The sequence below is a fragment of the Haemorhous mexicanus genome, chromosome 9, assembly GCF_027477595.1.
Source record: "Haemorhous mexicanus isolate bHaeMex1 chromosome 9, bHaeMex1.pri, whole genome shotgun sequence".
In the NCBI taxonomy this organism is placed as follows: domain Eukaryota; kingdom Metazoa; phylum Chordata; class Aves; order Passeriformes; family Fringillidae; genus Haemorhous; species Haemorhous mexicanus.
Genome location: NC_082349.1, coordinates 15056838 through 15079985, shown reverse-complemented (window position 1 = coordinate 15079985; position 23148 = coordinate 15056838). Strand labels below are relative to the sequence as shown.

At 38.7% G+C, this 23148-nt stretch overlaps 1 protein-coding gene across 3 annotated transcripts; it reads right to left on the bottom strand.

The window, feature by feature from the left end:
* Positions 1-1016: 1016 nt before the first annotated feature.
* On the bottom strand, positions 1017-22704 carry SH3GLB1 (SH3 domain containing GRB2 like, endophilin B1). Of its 3 annotated transcripts, none has more exons than XM_059854177.1 (10): positions 22539-22704; positions 19603-19744; positions 16850-16978; positions 16023-16156; positions 15547-15639; positions 12038-12061; positions 8283-8372; positions 7713-7813; positions 2483-2714; positions 1017-1489 (listed from the first exon to the last, which is right to left on the bottom strand). In XM_059854177.1, the coding sequence occupies exons 1-10, from the start codon at positions 22608-22610 to the stop codon at positions 1382-1384; spliced, it is 1125 nt and encodes a 374-aa protein (XP_059710160.1). In that variant the 5' UTR covers positions 22611-22704; the 3' UTR covers positions 1017-1381. The 3 variants fall into 3 exon arrangements, with proteins under 3 accessions (XP_059710160.1, XP_059710163.1, XP_059710162.1); XM_059854180.1 differs by lacking the exon at positions 22539-22704 and adding an exon at positions 22040-22249; XM_059854179.1 differs by lacking the exon at positions 12038-12061 and having other exon boundaries at positions 22539-22702.
* Between the last annotated feature and the right edge of the window lie 444 nt (positions 22705-23148).

Here is a 23148-nt window from a genome sequence, read left to right as displayed (position 1 = left end):
TACATAAAAATTAATATAGTTTTATCCATCCCACTGAAGTAATTTCTATTGCTGAATGTTTCATCACTACATGCTTGCAATGACAATGTTAAAAATTTGTTAAGGAAATGTCATTGCAAACAAAGTTGCTGATCAGAAGCAGTTTGCTAAGCATTGGTACCAGTGCTCCCTGAGAGCTAAAGTGGACTTCTGGTAATGTTGCATTATCTGCAAGGAGAAGAATTCCTTCTCGATGGACAGTTTCCTTCTACAAGTCCAACCCAACTAACTAACTATACTGAAACTAAAGGTGAAAGAAAGAAAGGAAGATTCCCCTCAACTACACTTCTTAAATCTTTTTACAGCCTCAAAAATCTGCTACTTATGAAATGCTAAAGGGTGCAGTGTTTAGGAAAATGTTATTTTATTTACAAATAATACTAACATGCATAAAGCCATTTTTAGATTCAAAACATTTTTTCCTTCCTGCACTGAAAGGAGATTCTCCTGCAAAGCAAAATGCCTAACAGTAATTGAATCCAATTAGAACATGACAATAAACTTGCATAAGAATTGGGGATGCAGAATTTCATTACAACCTATAATCTGAACAATTGTGTGCTCATCTATACAACTACTTAAATGTAGGGAGACAGTGCATATTTGGTTAGCAAAATGCAGTGCTTAATTTAACATAAAGGCTGATTTGCAGTTGAAATAATTTTTATAATTACTAATCATACTGTATTAGTCTCTTTTCTGGAAAGCAATTAAACAAAAAAAATACTAGGCAAGGTTAAAAACAAGTCAGAATTGTATGTCCCTACTTTGTGTCAATCCGCCTAGGTGCAACTTAAAAATCTCAGCATACTGGGAACTTGCCTTAAGTTTTCAGAGGTGACTAAATGCACAAGATACTCAGCAGAAGCCATGTGTGCCTCAGCACATCTGAGCTCCACAAATGTTGGGAACAGAACCACATGGTTTACGTTTCAGTTTTGGTTTTGGTTATTCAAATAACGTGCATTACTCCTGCATCAGTTCACAATAAGTTTATTTTATGTGAAGAAAAGCTTTGCCATTAATGAAAAAATTCAGTAGAAAACAGTACCTCCTGCTTTCAATCTAGATTACTCAAAAGTAGAAGCTTGTATTAGTGAAAACTTCAGTAGAAACAAATCTGTAGGAAACGTTCTTGGCACATGAAGTAAAAGCTTTAAACACATTAAGTTTGAATAGAGTATTGACCGTGCAACCATGCTGGCAGAAAAGCCAGTTTTTAATGGCTGGTATTTGTCCCTCAAGACAATAACATGGAAGACACATAAACCTGCTTACATAACGTTAATTGTATATAAATATGGTGTTGCCATAATTGACAGTCTCTATTCAGGCCAACCATTTAGTTTAGCAGTTCTAAGTAAGTAATAGGCACTTTGCCTTTCTGATTTCCCCTTTCACCCATCAGCCAGTCTGAATCCATGCCAGGGATACTGTACACTGTTATCACCTACAAAAAGAGAAACACATTATTAGAAACTTCATTTGCAGGAAAGAGAGTTACAGTCCATCTTCATGTGATTCCCAGTGTCTTAGAATTGAGATTAACCAGGTTAAACAGAGCATTTAATATGAGCATCCATGGAACATAATCTAATGCTCATAAAAACTATTTCACTGTTCCATGGAAAAGAATAGACACCGTATCATATTTTAAAGTACCTTTTTTCTGTTGAAATTCTATTCATTACTGTTTATTTTCTATTATGTTTTATCTTTAACTTGTGTATCCACCCTCAGCCTTTACAGGCCGCCTAAAAGAAACTTCTGTGGAGTGCACAATAGAAAGACAGATGGTGTTGATGTGCTACACCTTCACAGAAAATCCAAGCCCACAGCTTTTATCTAAGTCAGTATCTAGATAAGAAAAAAGTCAAATAAAAATATTGAAGTAATGCACATCGAAAAACCTGGAAATCCTGAATATTCTTTTCTCAGTTTCTTCTTCAGCATTAAGCTACATTCACATTACCAGGTGAATGCACTGTGCTTACTATGCTTCACCATCTATCTCCATCTGCTTTGTATAGACTCTCTGACTTACAACTGCAACTGAACTGGAACAGGAATAAACACAGCACAACCTTCACCATCAAAGCAAGAAGTAGCTGGATTTTCATATTCTTCCCAAACTGCAATATTCAGTGTTTGAAAGGCTAATCATATTGAAAATAGTGCTAAGTGTGGTGAAAAGTAGACAGCAGAACTGCATCTTGACTGTCCAGCAAATGTTCTTGCAAGCTAAGATGGTGTCACAGATGTTGGCTCTCACTGCAGAATATTAGGATATAGAGGTACAGGACAGCACTCCAAGGGCATTATTGAAATTTAGTTTAAAAAAAATCACATTACACAGACTTTTTGATGTAGCATATCTTAACTGGCTATTCACAAACATTCCCATTTTACTTTCAAATAATTAAGGTACATAGAAAACTCTTACCTCATCTGCAAGTAGAGATAATTCACTGCTGTTTGCAGCATCATAATCATAGAGAACTCTTGCTTTTCTGCTGCCACTTGATGACTTCAGTTCACTGAGGCCTGAAGTAACCATTGAATTGCTTACTGAAGGCAATGAAGCAGAGGCTGAGGCCAAGACTGAGGGAGAAGAAACACTCTGCACAGGAGTTGTGGAAGACTGATTGTTGTTAGAGAGGAAAGTAGATGGAAAGCTGTGAGAGGGAAAAAAAAAAAAAGAAAATACTTCTGAGTGAATCTGTTTTACACAGGGCATTATACATGCTCCCATGCCTAAATTAGCATTCTTATTTCTATCAGCAATAAACACCAGTAGATAGCAGTAAGAGCAGCACTGAGAGTTGCATAACATAAATAAAGATACTTGCTCCTGATAAGTAGCATAAATCAAAACAATATAATTTAAAAGGAATACTGCCACCTTAAAAAACCCTGGATATTTGTCTCTTAAAAAAAGGCAAAACCAAAAAAGCACTGTTGGTCAAACTTAATTCAGACTGTACTTTGATAAACATTTCTTTTGACAGCTCTGCCAGGAAAAGTAGCCTCCACCTCCTCCTGCTCATTCCTCAATTATGTGGTTACACAAAAGATTGTGCTGACGAACCAGATCAGGGAAATATAATACAACTTAAAACCACAGCCTCCCTCTGAAAGCGAGAAAAAACACACAGCTATTTTCGTAATCTAAATCAGTTCATTGATTCAGCTAACTTCATGCTGTAAAGCAAAAAATATTTTTTACACTAAAAATGAACTTATATCAACTTAAGCTCCTCATTTCTAGGTCAGGCTGCTACTTGCTCAGTGCCAGCTGCAGTGCTTGCCAGACCCTCCCATGAAGTCAATTAAATTCATTAACCTGACTGAAAAAGAGGGAAAATAAGTGTATAATCCTACTTAGTTAATGAGCTCAGTCACAAAAAACTATTATGTGTGACAGAGCAGATACAAGGGAAAGCACAGAATAACATGACTGAAAAATGGAAGGAGCAAAAAGGAGAGCAAAGCAGCAAGAGATTTTGGGGCAGTGGAGTAGGAAGAATAGACCAGCAATGATGAGCTCTAAGAACATCTCATGTCACTCTGCCCTACATTGTGGGATGCAGTCCTGGGGCAGACTAAACTCAGTTATTTAGCAATGTAACAATTTCTTGTCCCTTTGCTGCCTTACTTGGTTCTCACACCCATCTGGATTCTACCTTAAGAGTAGGTCAACAGAGGTTTTAAAAAGTGACAGAGCTGATGCAGTATAAAAGGGCCAGCACTAGGAGTAAGACTGAGTCATGATGACCTGGAACTGTAGTTGTATTTCCTTCCATTCTTTTGACCAGCAAATTCCCACACAACTTCCCTCATCAGTCCTTCTACATGGATGCCTCTTCATTAACATCTGGGATACGGGCATATTACCTCCCCTGTCCTTTCGTGTGCCTGCTCTTTTGACAAAAGGAAGATCTATCCATACCATGCATATCAACCCACCAGAAATTAGCCTCATCTCATCCCCTTCCACCTCGGCACCCCAGTCAGATTCTTTCTGAAGGGGCAGTTCAGTGGCAACTGTACCCATGTAAATCCAGATCAGTATATTCCTAACCATGTCTGCAGCATTGCTGGTGCTCATATGATCATAAGAGGAGCTGCTTTAGGGAGGTGATGCAGATAAAAACCGAACCCATCAATGCAGCAACTAATTTTTGGTTCATGTGACAATAAACATCGGAACAAATGCAGCTCCTATCTGTAACAGCTGCAGCAGTCCTGCACACAAGGTTTCAGGTTCACACTGTATTTAACCTGGTAAACGTACAGTGCCACCAAACAGGGTAGACCCATTCCTGTACCCCTTTTCTATATAGATGTTCATCCTCTATCATTTGAATCAGATCTAGCAATCTGCTGCTTTTGATTCAACAATGTGAACTAAACAAAAATCAGGAAGATAACTAACTTTCCATGAGAATAGCTTTTTAAACACGTTCATCTTGCAGTCATAACAGTATCTGACTGAAAGGAAAGAGCAGCAGTGTAGTATGGACGACAGCACTAGCCCCTTGTCAGTCAGACCAAACTGCATGCAAAAATTGGGAAGATTTTCAGGAAACTGTTCTGAATTTAGGTAGCAGCTTACTACTGTGCAAAGGAGGAAGTCCCACTTCCCCCTGTGGCTTACCTTGACCTCACTTAGAGGTCATAAAGAGCTGGTTCAACTCACCAAGAAGAGAAGGCAACCCCACCAAATGTTTTTGTTGTTTTTTTCTCATTTGCTAGATTAGTTTTTCAAACTAGTTCATCATGTTCCCTGATCAAATCCAACAAGCAGAATAAAGGGAGCCAAAACCAGACCCCACATTTCTGTAGGTATAACTCAGCTGTGCCTCATGATATATTTATTACATGATTACTTGGCATTCAACCAGAGGGATTTAGTTTTAAATGACAATCAGCTGTTTCTCAATATTACTAAATGACTGTTCAATATCCTGCTAAACCCGTTCTCAGTTAACACAGTAATTGCCTGTAAGTTATTCTGCTCAGTTCAAAGGGTCACTGGTTTGTATAGTCAGTGGAACAGAAAGCCAAAACTTTATAACCAGCCTGTCAATCAGTGGTGTATTAAGTCTCACTCCTTTTGCAAAGCCATATGTAAGGCCTTTTACTGGAAGGCTTCAGCTATACAGAGATTGTCTGGTTCTGGGTTTTTCATTTTGAATGCTTGAGTAACAGGAGTTTCACAGCTTGTAGAGTAAGGTACTAGTAATAGATAATCTGAAAAAATTATGCCACAGCTTACATTTGTCTGTCAGGGAAGCTGAGAAACTTTAGAGCAAAAGCAGTTATCAGGAATGAAAAAAGCAGCCAGAGTACCAGAATATTTGAAATAGATTTGTTTAGTTCATAATGAGGAACTGAAAATAAGAAAAAAGGGAGATTTGATTTAAAGAATCAATCCAGCCTCACAGGAGGAGAAGGCAGTACAGAGACAAGCAGCTGGTGCTGCCTTGGAGAGAAATATCCCTAAAAATATGTCTATTTATATAAAGAGAACTGAATGCAAGTTTTCCCCCCCACCTTCCTTACAGCTGCCTCTGGAGAGTACATGAGGAAGATCAGTGCTCAGCTTTGGAACCAGGAAGGGGAGTATACCCTAGATTCTGACCCAGGTAAAATATCATATGCATCTCCTCAGAGAACCAGGTTTCTGTTTCAAGTAACAAACTGGTCTCACTTAGAGGCTGAATGCCTAAGGTCCATCAACAACCTCAAAACAAAACTCAGTCCTTCACAGTTCTTGGCTTTTATGTGAGAATATTGCACAATACCATTCTTAGATGTGTGAAAAGCTGCGTAACTCAGCACTATGTGTTAAACCAACAGAGCACAACTCACATCTAGCTGAGATGCCTAAGTTGTTTATTTGGTCTGTATGTGCCCACATAACCTCAAGAGCACAGAACACAAACCATACTCATGTGCTTATTTAATGCAAGGGCTACACACCACATCCCTATAAATGGAAGGAAGGAGCACAACCTGAGACCCTGTCCCAGTGCTCTGTTATACTTCAGTGGGATTTCCTTGCACAAGGAAGGAAAGACACACCCAAGATTTAATACCATAACTATTTTAATCCACATGGGCAGGGAGACGTCATTTCGCTGTTAGAGGCATTTAGAATTTTGCAAAGCTTCCATGCTTTTGGTTTTCTACCAGTTATAGTAATTTTATTAAAAATACTAATCAGATCACAGCCACATAAAGATACAGCCTTTTGTCTTCCTAATGGGACTATTTTCGTCAAATACACTTCTTTCTTTACACCTGGTAGCAACTTTCATAAATTTTAAACAAAAACAGCAGTTCTGGGACAAGCTATACATCCTAAAGCAGAATTTAAAGAGGAACATGTTCTTCCTTAGAATAAGGGTATTATGTTTAAGGCTTTCTGTTTGATAAATATGCTAGGATAAAAGTACACATTTTAAAAATAGCCTCTCAGAACAGTTGTGTAAATAGATTTCACCTAATTTCTAATCTAAAAGTTGCTTTTTCTTAATACTGTAAATGTTTGTTTTCAAGCTTTCAATTCCATAACTTGTATTTATGTGCTACCACATTTTATACTTGAATATCTGGAATGTATTAGACTGGGAGGTAACTTTAAAGATGCAGCTTTTTTTAGATTGAAGTTTTAAATACTTTAAACTACAATTTAGTAGTTTAGTCTTTTTCAAGACTGAAAAAAAAATCTTTAAACTACACATTTAAACAAACTGAGGAAATCAAATGCCACAGGAAGCTGCAAGCCAGGAAAAGGGTAAGACTCAAGAACACTTTTGTTTTTACTTCCTTGTCAGGGAAAATATAAACACAGATACCTCAGAGACAGTTACCTAGAAGAGACACTACAGTAAACTTTTAAGTACAGACAATTCTTCAGTGTACATACACACATGATCTGTGTAACTCTAAGAAAGGGCGATTTGTCAAGAACTAGAATAGAGAAACATTATGACATGTAAGTATGTGGATCTCTCTACATTCCCACCCTTCACACAAAAAGGATTAAGAGCACAAACTTATGTCAGCTTCTTCTCTTACTTTAAAACTGCTAAACCCATGAAACAAGACAAACTTGTTCACTCTGCTGTGTGTGCTCTGGATAATAGATGGGATGAAGAAGATTTCTCCCTATACAGTATCTATGCTGGCAACTCAGTTAAGAGTGGAGAACAGGGTTTCATTAGAAAATTAGATAATGACCTGTAGTGAATTGAGAGGCAACAGGAATTTATAGGAAGTATAAAACTTTGCTCACGTTGCACAGTGGTTTAGTAGCATGAAGCATAAGATAACTGAAATACTGAGACTACAACTGAGACTACAAATAAATCTCTAGAAATTTCTTTTTGTCACATTAAAAGAGGTTACCAAGAGCTCACCTTCCTCAATTGCACAATATATAAAATCTCAGTAGATCAATTCTCAAAAAGCCTTAGTGCTGGTGTAGGCTTAGGGAAGTAGTTGCACTGAGTAATTACATATTAATTACCTGAGAACAGATACATTTCCTTTCAGTCCAGCATGCCTGTGTGTCCACCACTGTTCTATCAGTGTACATTTTCCTACTATTAATAAGCATTTATTAAAAACTGAGCTTTTTCCTGAAGTTTATACAGTATTACTACCTTCCAAGTTGTTTCTGGAGATCCAACATATATTGGTAACACTGTGCATAATAGGTCATCTGAGCTTCCACAAAGTCATTCAGACAGCGGAGATGATGTGCCTGTAACACAGCAAAGAATTCAAGAGTTTAGTCTACAAGGGCACCCAGGTGAATTAGAAGGAGTAGGCACCTAGGCAGGTGCTAATGCCAATACTGGCACTTAGAGATAAACACCAGATAGGCAGAGTGCCTGGATTTACCAGGCAAACAGAATAAAATGTCACAAAAATTAACATACTTGAGCAAACCACATTTTTGTGGTTTCAACACTCAATTGATCTGATGAATGGGAAGCTGGGTATAAAGAATGAAAATGAAAGCTCCTGCATTCTGATGGTTAATGGGAAAGTAAAGTTAAATTCAGTGGATATTAAATAAGAATTAAAAAAAACCCCAACCCTCGTGGTTTGATGCTTGAATGCACTGAAGAGAAACCTCACAGACCAGAGTTCCTAAGTAGTTTACTGCAGCTATCTTTAGAAGGCACCCTGATATTGACTTTCCTCCTCAACACCTTTTGGGTACTCACATGTGTGCTGCTGATTCCTTCCAGCAGCAGTCTGGTAATCTCTGCTTGACGGTCAAATTCACTCTGAGTAATTCGCACCTCCTGTTCAGACTAAAAGCAAGAATGCACATCAGGTACTGGTACAGTGCTCTGTGCTACACCTGCCCACTGCAACAGTCCCACTTGATGCAGAACTGCTCATACAAATGCATGAATTAGGTGTTTGAAAGGGGCTTTTCTTTGCAGATCTTTATTAGGCAAAAACAGTAATTGCATTCTGGGTCCAGAATGTTGAGGCCCTGTGTACACAGCAAGCAGTTTATTATCAGACACCTACTACATATGCAAAAGAAAGGCATTTCTTTGCCAGCAGTATTACCCCACCTCTCCCAATAACAAACTGTTCACTGGCACAACCACGCCTGCACCAGGGGTTTTGTCAGCATACCAATGGCAGCCAAGAATAATGTAATTTCTTTCCATACATCAACTTAACAGGTCTCTGATGAAAAAATTCAGGGTAAATTTCATGTTATTTTTGCCAGGTAACTGCACAGCAATCAGCTGTACTTAAATCTTTGATGTGAAGTTTTACCAGGACGTCTCATAATTTAATGTCTTATACTGGCCACCAAACTACTACAATTATTTCTGGAGCTTGAAATCAAGGAGTCTTTGAATTAAATAAACCTGAACTATACAAAATGTTTTAACACTTGGTGCTACAATTAGAGTAAAATTTCTATTAAAATTATGTAATACAAGCTTCATATTTCAATAATTCAAATTTATTCCCTGCTACATATAATTCTCAATTATTTTTAAGTTTTAAATTACTTCAATCTAGCACAGCCAAAATTACTATTTTTAGAAAGGAGAAATGTATTTTCAGAAAAATTAATGAAGTGATACCAGGTAAAACACTGGTTTCAAAAGGATTTTATGTGTTTGCAACCATTCTGCTCTTGTATTCAGCTAATGTTAATCAGTATGAAAAGTCACATGGAACCTCAGAAAAGAGCAGAGAAGAATGACACAGTTACCTACAAAACATTTTTCCATCTGAAGTCACTGCAGCTGGAAGGGCTTACATAGTAATTAAACACTAAAGAAACACCTAAAGAGAACTGTGTGCTTCTTACTCAAAACTGAGATAGCAGTGTTTGTATCAAGTTTCAAATTAATTAGGTCTTCAAAGTTGGTTGAGGAAAGAATCTTTGCTTGGAACTTCCTGATTAAATTTGAATTAGTATCAGTGAAATCCATCCGTCAGTCTTTGAGAGAAATATAAGAACAAACAGATGAAAAAAGCTAATCTGATAGCCAAGAGGGGAAGAAAAGCAACATCTTCATTTTCTTTTAAAAACCCATCAAAGCAGTAAGTAAATAATTTATCTGGAGAGAAACAGCTTTGTCTCTTGCTTCTCTGAAGTCAGCAGTTGCTAATGTGTTTCTGTCTCCCTGTCAGGTAAGTAAATAAAGGAGAACAGGAACTTAGAAGGGGACATAAGCATCTAAATAATTATATTTGTTTCAACAACATTCTAGCAAATCAACTACTTTCTGTAAAAAAATGAAAAGTAAGTAATGTGGTAACACCTATTAACTTTGTCAGTATAGAGTGACTTAAAATATATTTTAAAAAGCCCAATGTACCGGTTTTATAGAGATTTACATTAACTGAATTATGTGATGTCTTTAATGAGTTTTGCCCATCCTTTTTTTCAGTACTGCTAAGTGAACAGTAGCAGGACAGCACATCTATTCTACACCTCTGGGCAAAGGTGAAAACTAGCTGACTTTTAATCTGGGAAGTTTATGGCCTGATCACCTTTATTTCTGAATAGAGTGAAGAGCTCAAAAATACAAGACTAAACTTCCCAGCTGCAGTTGCATTGTGTTCTTAGGATCATTAAAAGGCCTCACTAGGTATGTCTCATGAAGATCCCTCAAAATGGTACTTGGTCTGCAACTACGGAATATGATCCCAGGTTTTGAATCTGAGTGTTCATATGTAAATAATCTCCCCAGATTTCACATTAGAAATCTCTCAGAAATACTGTGCAATCCTGCAGTGAAGGGACAACACGCATAAAAGCTTATGAAATAAAATCACCTTGCTAATGTTGTTTTACCAGACATGCTTTTAGTAAAACAGTGGTAGTGGATATACAGCTGTGCCTAGTATTCAATATTCCTTCTGAAATGCAGAGTTAGAGGAAGCTAAACTGAAGAAAGTTTGTCATTGCCACCATGCACATCTTTTATTCTAACTCAAAAAAAACCCGTAATTGAGCCAGAGATGACTGAATGGTTTGAATTCTTTGCTGGGAAGCTTATATTTAAATTGAAAACATTTATGAATCTCTTCCTCCAACTCTCAAACAGAGGACAGATTGTCTTTAGAAATGTGGATGGATTACTGCTCCACTGGCTGTACATAATGTTGTCATTTCTTCTCAATAGTCTCGGCTATTTATATACTAAATAAAAAAGGGGACCCTGAATTACATAATTTATTACAAGAGCTAAAGTTTTTTGTCTTCTTTATGCTATAGTTAAGTACTTTGTAGCACTTCTTCTTTCCATGAAATAATCTGTTAACTTTCACTACCCTTACAATTGCTTATTCTTGTCTCTGAAAAGCAAACAGCTTCAAGATTAGTTTTCAACACAGCAGTATTCTTTCCCCACCATTTTTTCCCCAATATAGGACCAGCAGACAGGTTTCCTGCTTCCAAATCTTACTTTACTTACTTCATTAAATAATTCTCAAACTTTAGGATCAAAGTTGACCTCAACCTCCTTTTACAGTTAACCCTCCCTTTACTTTAAATGCCTCCTTTTCTCTGAACTCACACTCACCCTCACCTGTGTGCACCATAACTCACAGAAAGCTGGAAGAGCAACTTGAACAACTCCCAAGATTTCACTTGAAGCTGCATATCCCATCTTCTCCCTACACCTCCCACAGCTGCCTAGCTAGTTCCCCATTAAAAACCATACTCCAAAGCCCCTGCTCTCCTTCTATCGACATAATTATAATTTCCCCTCCTCTACAGAAATCCACTAAGAATCCCTCCTTCCCTGCTAGCACACCCCCTCACAGCCTGCTGCCAATGCTGGTTTGTCAGAGCCAGTGAGCCTACGAATGAATGAATTTCTGTGGCCCTTCACAAGCACCACAGCAGCCACTGCCCAACAGCCCATGAGCTCCTCTGAGTTTGTCTCTGGCCAAGGGGTGGCACAACAGAGCAGGCTGCAATGCCCATCCCAAGGCTAATGCTAAGCTTACAAACTAGCTTTCAGGGCATGTGTAGTTTTCAGATTTTGCTACCCCCTAACTTAGGCTGCTGAAGATCTAGTGACACTGGGGTGTCACTAGATGAGGTGCTCCACGTTCTGGGTAAAATTTGAACATCAGTGTTTTCAGGAGAGTTTAGATTACTAGACCCAAATATTTCTGAAAATTTTCAAATAAGCTTGTTCTTATGAGGATTTCATACCAGTAAATTTTGAGAAGTCCTGTAGTAGTCTATTGTATCTTGTCCCATGAGAATCATATGGTACTGGTACTAAGTGACAGCCAGAAACAGCTTACTACAGAACAAGCCACAGGCATTGTTTTGCCACTGAAACCTGAAGGCCCTGGAGGGGCCCAGTGTACTCTGATGTAATCATCAGACTGAAATCAACAACATGTAATATCCCTTATTACAGTAGACTGGCACAAGTTATGATTTCAGAATTCTGCAATTTTAAAATTGTTTACTTACTTTTGTCACTTCCTCAGCCCATATCTAGTCAGCATTAAGAGTGGGGGAGGAGAAAATAAAAACATACAAACTTAGACATTGGTGGTACTCTATTACAGTATATAATCACACTCTGGCTTTTAAGCACTTTCCTGTCCTCAGAACTTCACAGGGATTTAAGGAGTGCTACAAGTCAGTTGCCCAAAGCCCTTCATACACAATGAATCTACTATGAATATGGATAGCATTATCTCTATGAAACAAGTTAGATACTGAGGAGAGTGTGACTTGTAGAATTCATGTATTATAAGAATCTAGTTAAAACAAGCTATTACAACACAAGACATAACTACTTTTAAAAATTACATGAATCAGACAAACCAAATTACCCTAGGAGGAACTTATCTTAATGTGTTATAATAATGGAAAACTATGGAAAGCTAGTCTCATTTTTACACTGAAACAGATGAATGCTTTCTCTTGCTAATTTCATTACCAGTTTTCTATTTCACAAGCACTTTGACTGAAATCTAAATTTAATTGAAACTGCTACAGAGGTATCTCACATTGAATATTAGAGTAGTAGCAAGCAGCACAGCAAAATCATAGAACTGCAAGGGATTTAGTCTAAAAGTTAATTACTTCAGTGCTCTCTTTCAATTCCCTCTTGCAATGTGGTTCTTTAATTTTCATCTTCTGCCACTGTAAAATGATGACACAATCAGGAGTAGGAAGAAATGTGTATAAAGGTTTCAGGAGCAAACTGTAACAAACAAGTTTATTTGCTCTTTTTTTTATCTGATTACAGCTGAGAAATCTGGAACACTAAATTGAGATGAGACCCAGTATGCTGTGCAGATCCAAACCCCAACCAGAACAGGCTGGACAGCACAGTCTATACTGTACATAACTAATTAATCCCTTTCTCTTCCACTTTCACAACTATAGGGCTAAAACCAGCTGCACTAGGGAGTCTTTGCAACAAGTTTAGGATACATTGTACTCTAAGTTAAGCCATTAGCTTCTGTGGCATTATTCAGTTGGAGTTCTTTGTAACACATTGCTCGAAGGGAATAATTTCTACATATTCCTGGCTGTTTCACATAATTCACATTCACTTATATTAAAAGGATAGGAAAACTCAATAATTCCTTCCCTATAACAGCTGAGAAAAATTTCAGAAGTGAAAAATTAACTCCTTTATATCCTAAGTTTACATTCATAAAATCACAGAAATTAGAATACTGTATATTTCAAACTATCATAAATAATCTGATAAAAATAACATCCAATGCTGTACTGACATAAATGTATTTAGTGCATTACACCAATCCATTTTCAAATGGAAAACAACAAAATGAGCTAGATAGCAAGAGGAAACATTTGACAGGAAAATGAATGAACACAGGAGGCCAACAAACCTTTAGCCATTTTACATGCAGCAAGTTGAGCATGTAAGAAACATTTACCATAATGTTATTCTCTTCAGGCTGAGAGATGTTTAGTTGCTTAAGTGTATAGATAAAAAACAAAAGCAAGTTATAAAACTGCAAATACAGCAGGTAAATAGACTATCAGCACAAAGTACTGCAAGTTTAAGCTAAGCAAGACTGTGAAGTGAATATAGATAAATAAAACAGTTTAGATTTTGATTTTAAACACTGAACTAAGCTGTTTCAGTTGTACAGTAAGCATGGGACAAGCAATTTCCAAATTATTTTTTTCAGTTATAAAAATATGTAATTACATGCAGATAAAATTTAGCACTTTAACCTGTCACAGAAAATAGTAAAGCATAAAAATTTGTGTCATAGCTCAATACACTTCACTAACCTATCAGTCCAGCCCTGTTTGTTAGGTTTCTTCCTTTATAAATAAGGAAATAAGGGAGCCAGTCAAATATAACCCATTTGCACCACACCTACATCCAGGTTAGCTTTCACTTCTATACTGCAGAGGATAAAGAAGAGCTGCAATTTTGTTATTTCTGCTGGCATTCTACAATCTGATACTTCTTACCCATGCACATAATTTTAATTACATTTTGACAGCAAAGTATAGGCAAAATAGTGAGGAGGTTTAGGGTTTTATGCTCTTCCAGCACTAAATTATGTGCATAAGACTGCATACTTGCTGTATGAATACTTAGGATCAAATAGGAGCAGCAGCAATTGGCACTAAGCTCTGAATGATTGCACCGGTGATGGAATTAAAACTTCATATAATATACCTGTAATTTGAATACCAGGCTCAAGGGGAACAATTCCTTATGGCCTTTTCATTGTTTTAGAAAGTAAGGTCCATACCACAAAGGAAGCTAATAAATAAAAACACTTTTTTATTAACTTAACTCTGAACAAAGTCAAGCAAAGGAATAGTTAACTATCCAATGCTCCTCTATCCATTGCTTCAAAACTGTACTGCTTGCTGATCAAAACCTTCTCTGTTCTCCAAAGTTAGTCTTACAAATTACGAAAGCTTGACAAAGAGAGAAGTGACTCTTTTTGCAGAGAATTTATACAAGGGAAAATGCATGCATAGATTTCAAAATACAGATAGTTTAAATACAGAGAGACAGTGTGCATGACATGGACTGACACACAAGAGCAGAACTGTCAGGTAGAGGTTATGGTGGTTTTTAGATGGATCGACATCACAAAGATGCAATGCACTTCAAAGCTCAAGATGATGTCTCTGAGATCTTTCAGGACAAATGCCCATTTTGAAAAGGCAGCAAAATCTGCCAGTCCTTCTTCTGCCTCTCCGTCATGTACACTGTCCCTGTGTATTTAAATTGACTGGATTTCTTTATTTGCATGATCCTTACTGCATTAACCCTTACAGGAGAAATCACTTCACTATCCATCATTAATTGCTGAATCTTTAGAAAAGAAGTCAAAAGATAGCTATGAAAATACTGTAAATACATCCTGATGAAACTACATACAGTCAACAGTCCATTCCTTCACTTAGAGTATTTTAAGAGTTTAAAAAGCAGTAACCTTCTTTTTCAATTTAATCTCCTTGAATAAGCATTTTTTGAGGGAATCAGAACGTTCAAATCATGCAAGTTGAAGCATCTCACCTCTGTTCGGTGGTGTAAAATACTAAGCAATACATAAAGAGAAACCACAAATATTTTTGACAAAGAGAAGTTAAGTATAGATAGGTTCATCAGTTGAAAACTATTATACACACTTCAACATTTGCAGAGATTCAAGTATTTGTATTTACACCCACATTGGCAGGTTTTATCAATTAATTTTTGACAGTATAGGCTCATCTACTATAAAAGAAGAGAGTAAGTGAGTCTAACTTGATGGAATATTTAAAAGTAGAAGACTAACACCTTGATCAGTAACTCACTTCTGTTTCCTTGTGTTCCACTAAGGCATTTCTTACAAAAGTACCTAGAAAAACAACCAGGGTAAGAAGCTAGGACTGGAAACATAACCAAGCAGTCAAGTTGATAAATATGTATCAATACATTTGAAAGTTATGGACCAACTGAAAAAAAACCCTCTACTTACTGCAGCTCGAGCTTCTGCAACTTTTGCCTTCTTCAGTCTGGTTTTTGCAGCATCCAAATCCAGTCTTTTATTTTGTAACAGTTTACGTTCTTTCTGAAAGTGAGTTAGGTTAGTTTGTGAGAATGAGTACACATACAAGCAAAAGACTGTCTACTTGGAAATGCTTTTAATTAAGTATCATGTAAAAAAAAGTTCTTCAGTTGAAAAGAGAAGCAGAATTAGATCCTAATTATTCTCATACAGTTTATGCTCAATATGCATACTTCTTATAGAACAATAGTTACCAAACAAATGTTTTCATCATCTTGTTTTTACCTCAGCAAAAACCAGAAAATACTCCAAAGGCACAAATTTCATTTGATTTTTTTCTATATTACCTGGAGGAAAGTAATAATGCATCATTATCTACTACTACATTTTGAAGACTGACAGTTACAATTGGTGTGAAATTCTGAAAAATTAACAATTGAACTTACAGTAATAGTTTTGTAGTCTCCTTCAATAAAGTTTCTTAGGGGAGTGAGAAAGTTTATAGCAGAAGTTTGAATGAGTTCTCTGTCTGCTGCCCCAATTCGCTTTTGTGTTTCTCCACATTTAATGAGTGCATTTCCTGCAAAGGAAAAAATATGTTAATCATATTGTTCAGGCAGGAGGTTAACAAAACAGGTTGCCACAGTCAGGAAAGTTTAGGCCAGCAGTTTGAAACACAATCCAATGCCATGAAAAGGGCCTTCAAAAGAAAGAAAATAATGTGCAAAAAACTCAACCCCTCCCAGAAAAACCACTCCAAACCGCCCAAAACTAAACACCAAAAAAACCCCAACATAAAAACAAACAAAAACCCCACACCAAAATAAACATCCACACAAACAATAAGCCAAACCATTTTTATTAAAATCAATCACAGGTCAAGGCAAGATTTCAATGAGACCACATATTATGGAAACTCCACAGTGAACACCTATGTCAGAACTGGACATCATACCTACTTATTTTAATCCAACAACTTCCTCTCCTACACAACATTCTTAAGACAGGAGTAGTTGGTAGCAAGGAAAAAGCTTAAGATATTGGAAAATAATGTGCTTTTCCTCATCCCCATCTACTCAAATTTCTAAATATGCATTTGCACATTAACCAAGCAATACTTTGAAATTTAGTTTTGATCTCCTAATGCTCAGTTATACAGCAAGTCAACTCAAACTGATACAAATTCATTAAACTGTTTTATCTAGAGGAAGACAAGAGATACATTTTTATATTGTTAAAAAAGCCTGTATCTGTGGGGTTTTTTACTTCTTACCATAGGCTGTTCCTGGGCCAAATTCATTCCCAGCATCAATCATATACTGGCCTAGTAACTCTGGGTTATTCATGCGACTTGGTGCTTTGCGGTCCAGCTTCTCATACACAAATTCTTCTATTCTGGCATCTAAAAACGTTTATTTGAAATAATTACTGTCATTTAAAGCATAAGTTAGAAAGACAAACAAGCCAACAAGAAAAAGGAATACAAAAAAGAATTTCAAAATTCAGCCATTAAACTCTACATTAAGGGAACAATGTTAGGCTGGAGATCCTGTTCCTGAAAACTGACCATGTTCCATGTTTGCCATGCCACGTTCAAGTGTTTCCTAGAGCCATTTGGGAAAGTGAAAATTTATACTTTTCTTCTCCTTTAGCACAGTTATGCAATTTTTCAGAATTTTGATCAGAAGTCTCCACAGTAAGAGCAATAACAGAACACTTCTTAAAAAAAAAAAACCAAAAAAAAAAACCAGCCTTTTGTTCCCCCTCCAGAAAAAAGACCAAAATTGTTCACTACAATTTGCAGTAGGAGTTAAGTTCAACAACTACTCTAAGTTCCCTATTAAGATATTCTGAAAGTTCAGTAGCCCCAGAAATTATATCCTCCTTCTCATACCCTATGCTTCCTTGACGCACTCTGAAAAAAAACATTAAAAGTTATTAGAAAAAGTTTCATTTCATGTTCTTTTATTTTCTTAGTCTGAGCAATAAAATTACCAGAAAAACTTGTCAAGACTATGTGAGTATTACTACCCATCTATCACAACAACTAGGAACAGGGAGCTTCTTAGGTGGAAAGGCCTCACACACCTAAACAAGGACTCTGTAGTTGAAAAGGTAAACTCCTCAGATACAATACCCAATTTCTATGGCCAACCGCTTTCATTTTTCACCTAGCTGGCTTTATTTATACAGCCAGTAAGAACTAATTTCAGCCTACAATAGTACAGACAACCACAAAGAAGCTTTCCAGTGAGCAAACCGGCCACTTAAATACTACTAATTAGACAACTTTCAACAGCAGTGGATTAAATGATTAATCTCTCATGGAGGTCACAAAAATTAATCTAAGACAGACAATTACGGGTATCAGCACATTTCCTAGCAGCCAGAGTGAACCAGAAATTATCAGAAGTGATTTGTTTTCTTTACTCAAGCCATAATATTTATTTTTTACTAAATCACAAAAGAACTGGAAAGTAATCTAAAATTATTGGACTATTACATCAGTCTGATCTATAGGTACAATTATAAATGGGACTGAAAGTCCCATTTTTCCTCCCCCAGACAGGGTCACTCCATTAACCACCACCAAAAGCAGCTCTCTGCAGCATGTGATCCTTCTCCCAAGTAGGCAGCAAACAGCTGAAGTTACCTTCACAAAGATCACGGCTCAATGCTGAGTATTTTTAGCCATAAGAAAATGGACTGGAGAGCAGAACTGAGACACTTCTATACATCATCCTTCTACTGACACTTCTTTATACACTTCCACTAGCCTCCAGTCAGTGCTTCAATATTCGAAGTTTACAAGTTTCTGAAGAAGTTCAAGAGATACTACAAATACTGACTTGAATGAAACAGACAACTATTTCCTCCTGGCCTAGACAAAAGTAGAAATTTGAGCCAGAATATTCTGCAAGTTCTACTGCATCCTTCCCACAAGATTAGTTGGCTTATTTTTAAAATACTGTTCCTATGGAAATAAAAGATGAAACACACTTCAAAATTAATACTTCAAACATCTCTGTAATAAAGAATTTATCCACTTGGCATTAGAGAAGTGTTAGCAGTGTATGATTTACCTTTACTAATAAATCCTAGCCAGTATGTCATTACAAAGAGAATATTTGTTTTCAGCGCAGAGGTAGTAGCAGTTCTATAAAATTATCATTTGTGCAAACCCAAGGAGGTTCAGATTTTTTCAGTGAAGTAGTTCACCCTATGACTGGACACCAAGTCTTGACTTAAAATCTAGATCTATACACTAAGCAAATTCCTATAGCTCTAAACTCTAGTACAACTGTAGGATGAGTCTGAAACCGATGTCCGCAACATTACTACTCACAGCAGCAATTTCAGAAACAAATAAAATTAATCACACCATAAAACTTCATTACTTCTGCCCAGGTTTTTTTTTCTGTTACTGTTACAGTAAGAGACTCAACAGTGATGAAATCATATTTGACACTTTTTTGTATTGCTTAAGTAGGGTGCTAATTCTTCTGTAATGGAATTGTTAAAGACAGGTATTTTAGTTCATCTTGCCTGCTTCAAGCAGATTAGTATTGTGCAGTGAGTTTAAATAATTAAATAGTAATGAAGTTTCTTGAGCCACGGTGTCTACCCCATGAAGAACTTCAGAGTTCTTAGAGCTATCCAAGGTATCTGGAATCAGAATTGGAAATTCAATTAATCACTAAACAATTCAAAAATCCAATCAACCTGAGACTGAGTAGAGTATGGAACCAACACGACAGTTCAAAAGCTCTGTATAAAGTTTTCCCCATTTGAAAGGTTCAGGAAGTACCAGCAACTGGCAGCATCTCCAATTCTTACCAAATGCTCTTCATTGCAGAGCAGGTTGTATGGAGAGCTCTTCAAAATGTGCTCTCCATAACTACAGCCTTCAAATTTTAAAACTGCTGTACTTGGTCATTACTTATGCAATAGCAATTGCAGTAAATATTTACACTGGCATATCTATGAATTCAAAAGTTGAAAACAAAAACCTGAAGGGCTCCTTACTTGGATTTGGCTGCAACAATACTTCTGTTTGCTTCATTATTTTTTCTGTCCATAATTTAGTGCATTCTGCTTTGCTGAGAAGGTTCTCCAGATGAGCATCCAGTTCAGTCTTCTCTGCCTGACCAAGCTTTTCTTCTGTGAACTGCAAGTTAGGTTAAAAATATTCAGTACATAGAAATAATTTTCCAGAACAAATTTAAAACAATCACTTATATTAATTTGAAGATGATGTTTTAAAAGATATAACCATTCCCCAGTCATCAGTAAAAATCTAAGGACAAATTTGAAAGCTGTTATGTTCACCAACACGTTCATACTATCAGATAAAAAGAGGGCAGAAAAACATGTGAAAGGTAATTTGTAACATTATGAAGAAATCCTCTGCTAAACTTGGTACTGAGAAATCTCACGTGAAGCAATTTGTCCAATTTTGCACAGTGTTCTTTAAAACATTAACCAAAATGGAAGTCCAGAGGTAATAAAGAAAATTAAAAGATCACTACAATCTTGTAGGTTTTGTAATTGTTTGTCTATTATCCTAGTGTAAAACCTGAAGACAAAACAGATTCTGATTGCAGCTACCTTGAATATACTGAAAAAAAATGTCCTGTCCAGAGGAAACAGGACAAAAATAGGGAGTTAAACTACAGTAAGAAGATTTAAATTATAATTAGACATTAAGGAAAGCTTCTAAAGACAAGGATTAAAAGCTAAAACAAACTTTCTTGGGAAGTTGTGAAATATATATCTTTGGGGGTGGGGAGTGTGTTGCTTTTTAGAATAGGACAAACCAGGGTTTGATAAACTCTTCAGGTGCCCTGTTATGCCTTACAGAAACAGTAAGGCCACTTCTGCTGCTCTCGTCCAAGCTGTGATTTCAGTGACCATGAAATACAATATAACTTCACTTAGCTAAATAAATCCATCAGACAATTCATTTCACTTGACACAAAATTCATGCCAAGCCCTACTAATCCACAAGCACTTTGTTTTTCAATCCCAGACAGGGAGAAGCTTCACATTTCACCTCAGGGAAGCAAGCACAGCCGGAGGTGAGGGCTTTGCCTGCCCCCTTCAGAGCAGCAGTTCCTCACAACGATGACCCCATCCTTTGACAGCCTGCTGTTCAAAGTCAGGCATTCTCAGGAGAATCTGGCTAATGATTAAGTCATTAACAAATTTACCAACTAGGAATTTAACAGGACTGGAAGCATTCTGACTGTCCAATTTCATTCTTAACAAGCTCTTTGGTAGCCAGTAAGAAACAGAATACAACAGAAGTAAATTGCACTGTCTAAGTTTGTTTTAATTTCTGTCACATGTAGATTAACCAGCTTTGATAGCATGCACATCTTGATAAATGCTTCTGGCATTTGCAGTTCTACATAAAAGCAAACTGCAGTCATGAGAAAGTTCAGCTGCTGTATAGGGAAGAAGGGAATTTATTCATAGACATACTACTACTACTACTACTGCTGCTGCTTAAAAGGCTTTTAAACCTATGCCAGGTATTCTCAAAAACTTTGTACAAATTCTTTACAATACAGTAAAAATAGGTGTGGAATTATTTTTTTACAAATTACAGATATAAGCATTTGTATATAAAATTATTAATATTTCTTATTCATATTTCCATAAATCCTCTCAGCAGTGTGAAGATTGCTAAGTGGACACCAAAATGTTAGATTTCACACATACACTTAAATGAAATCACAAGGTCCCATCACAAGATCTTACAATGAAGAGTGAAGCTGCATCTCCTTTCTTTCCCTTGTCCAACAAGAAAAGAGAAAGTGGAAGCAGGAAAGGAAGAGTCGGTCTGGGAAGCAGATAGATGTGGAAGAAGCCAGGAGTAGTGGGGGAAGCATGGAAATACCTCCACCACAAAGAGAAGCTATAATGACTGCTTTAACTTCATTTAAATTTGAACAATATTTTTTGACGAGTTTGCATTTTCAGAGCTCTGCTGTGCTGCTGATCATTGGTTCTGCTTGAATATTGAGATTTAGGGCAATACATCAGACTGACCAGACTAGATAACAACGCTTACCACATTTCAAACCTGACTGTGATCCAGTGAGAACTCGTAAGAAACCAAAGTGGATTACTATATACCGCTTGGATGCCCATCTCCATACAGCAAATCTGTTCAAGTTTGATTATATAAGGAAAGGGGATTACGGCTCAAGACAAGCGTTAAGGAACAAAAGGCAGTTACAATGCCCTTACTGCGAAGAAAGGGGAAGAACAACTCTGAAACAATGGGCCAACATACTAGTTTAAAAACGATACTAAAGGTGAAACAAATCAAACAGCCTAACCAGACACACAGCGGGCTTTCATGTGTCGCATCAGAGCTGGATTTTTACCGATCACCGATATGAACACGTTTCTAGCAGCCAGTAAACCACAGGTGCTTATTTCAGGCGAGACACACCTTTGTCCTTTGCATGCACAAAGTCCGGCCCTATCTCCCGGCAGCTGATGCCCGCACATCTCGCGCTCCCAGTGCTGGCGCCTTCTCCCCTCTTTGCCCGTCTGACCTTGGGTTGTCTCAGCCCCGCAGCCCCCCGAGGCTGCTGTTGTGCAGCCTGCCTGGCGAAGCGACGGGCCTGCCCAGCCCGCGGCCGAAGGGGACGGCTGGAGGAGACTTCTCGCAGCAGCCCATCGCCGCCCGGCCCGGCCAGTGCTCCGGCCTCGCCCCCGCCAGCACAGCCGGGCCTGGCGCTCCCTCCGAGCTGGGAGCCCGCGGCGGGCCAGGCCCCTCCCGGCCCCCGGGGCGGAGCCGAGCGCCCCGGCCAGCGCCCCGCGCCAGGCCCAGCGGTGGCGGCGGCGGCCCAGCGGAGGCACCCGCGGCCTCGACCCCGGCTGGGGCGTCCCCGCGTGGGGCAGAACCCTGTCCCGGCGAGGCCCCGGCAGGGGAGGGCGGTTCGTACCTGCACGGCGCGGCTCAGGAAGGTGCCCGCGTCAGCCGCCAGCTTCTTCACATTGAAATCCATGATGTTCATCTTGGGCGGGGGCGCTGACTCAGCCCGGGCACCCGCGGCGGCGGCGGCCGCTCCGGCCCGTCCCTGTGGGAGCCGCCGGGGGCGGTGCCGGGCCGGGCCCGGCCGCAGCGGATTGGCGGGACCGCGGCGTCAGCCCAGGGCCCGGATCGGCCGGGTGAGCGGCGCCGGCGGCCGCCCCGCCCCACCCCAGACTGCCCGGGCCCCGCTCCGCCTTGGCCGCCTTTCTCCACAGCTTCGCCCTGGCCCTACTCCGCCCCAGCCTCCTCCCTCCATCTCCGCTCCGCTCCGCCCCAGCCCTGCCCCGCTCCAGCACCGGCCCGCCCCACGCTGACGTGAGGGGACGGCGGGCGGGGTGGAGTGGCAGGGCTGGCCGTGGTGCCCCAGTAGAATTTTCATGCTGGCTAGCCCCGAGCATTATCGGCGGCCCCAAGGCTGCGGCTGCTTTGGGGCCGGGTCAGCCTGCCCATGAGCACTGGGCGAAGGACACTCTGGGAGCCGGGCCCGGCCTTTGCCGTTAAAACTCGCTAGCAGGGCGGGC

Bases quoted from the DNA above. Each gene is read 5' to 3' on its own strand.
- SH3GLB1 (XM_059854177.1), bottom strand. From the start codon at position 22,610: ATGAACATCATGGATTTCAATGTGAAGAAGCTGGCGGCTGACGCGGGC. The intron at 8,373-12,037 runs GTAAGTAAACAA...TCTTGCTTTTAG, and splicing joins GGGCTGAGGAAGTGACAAAA to TCTGAACAGGAGGTGCGAAT. The intron at 1,490-2,482 runs GTAAGAGTTTTC...CTCTTTTTGTAG, and splicing joins TATCTCTACTTGCAGATGAG to GTGATAACAGTGTACAGTAT.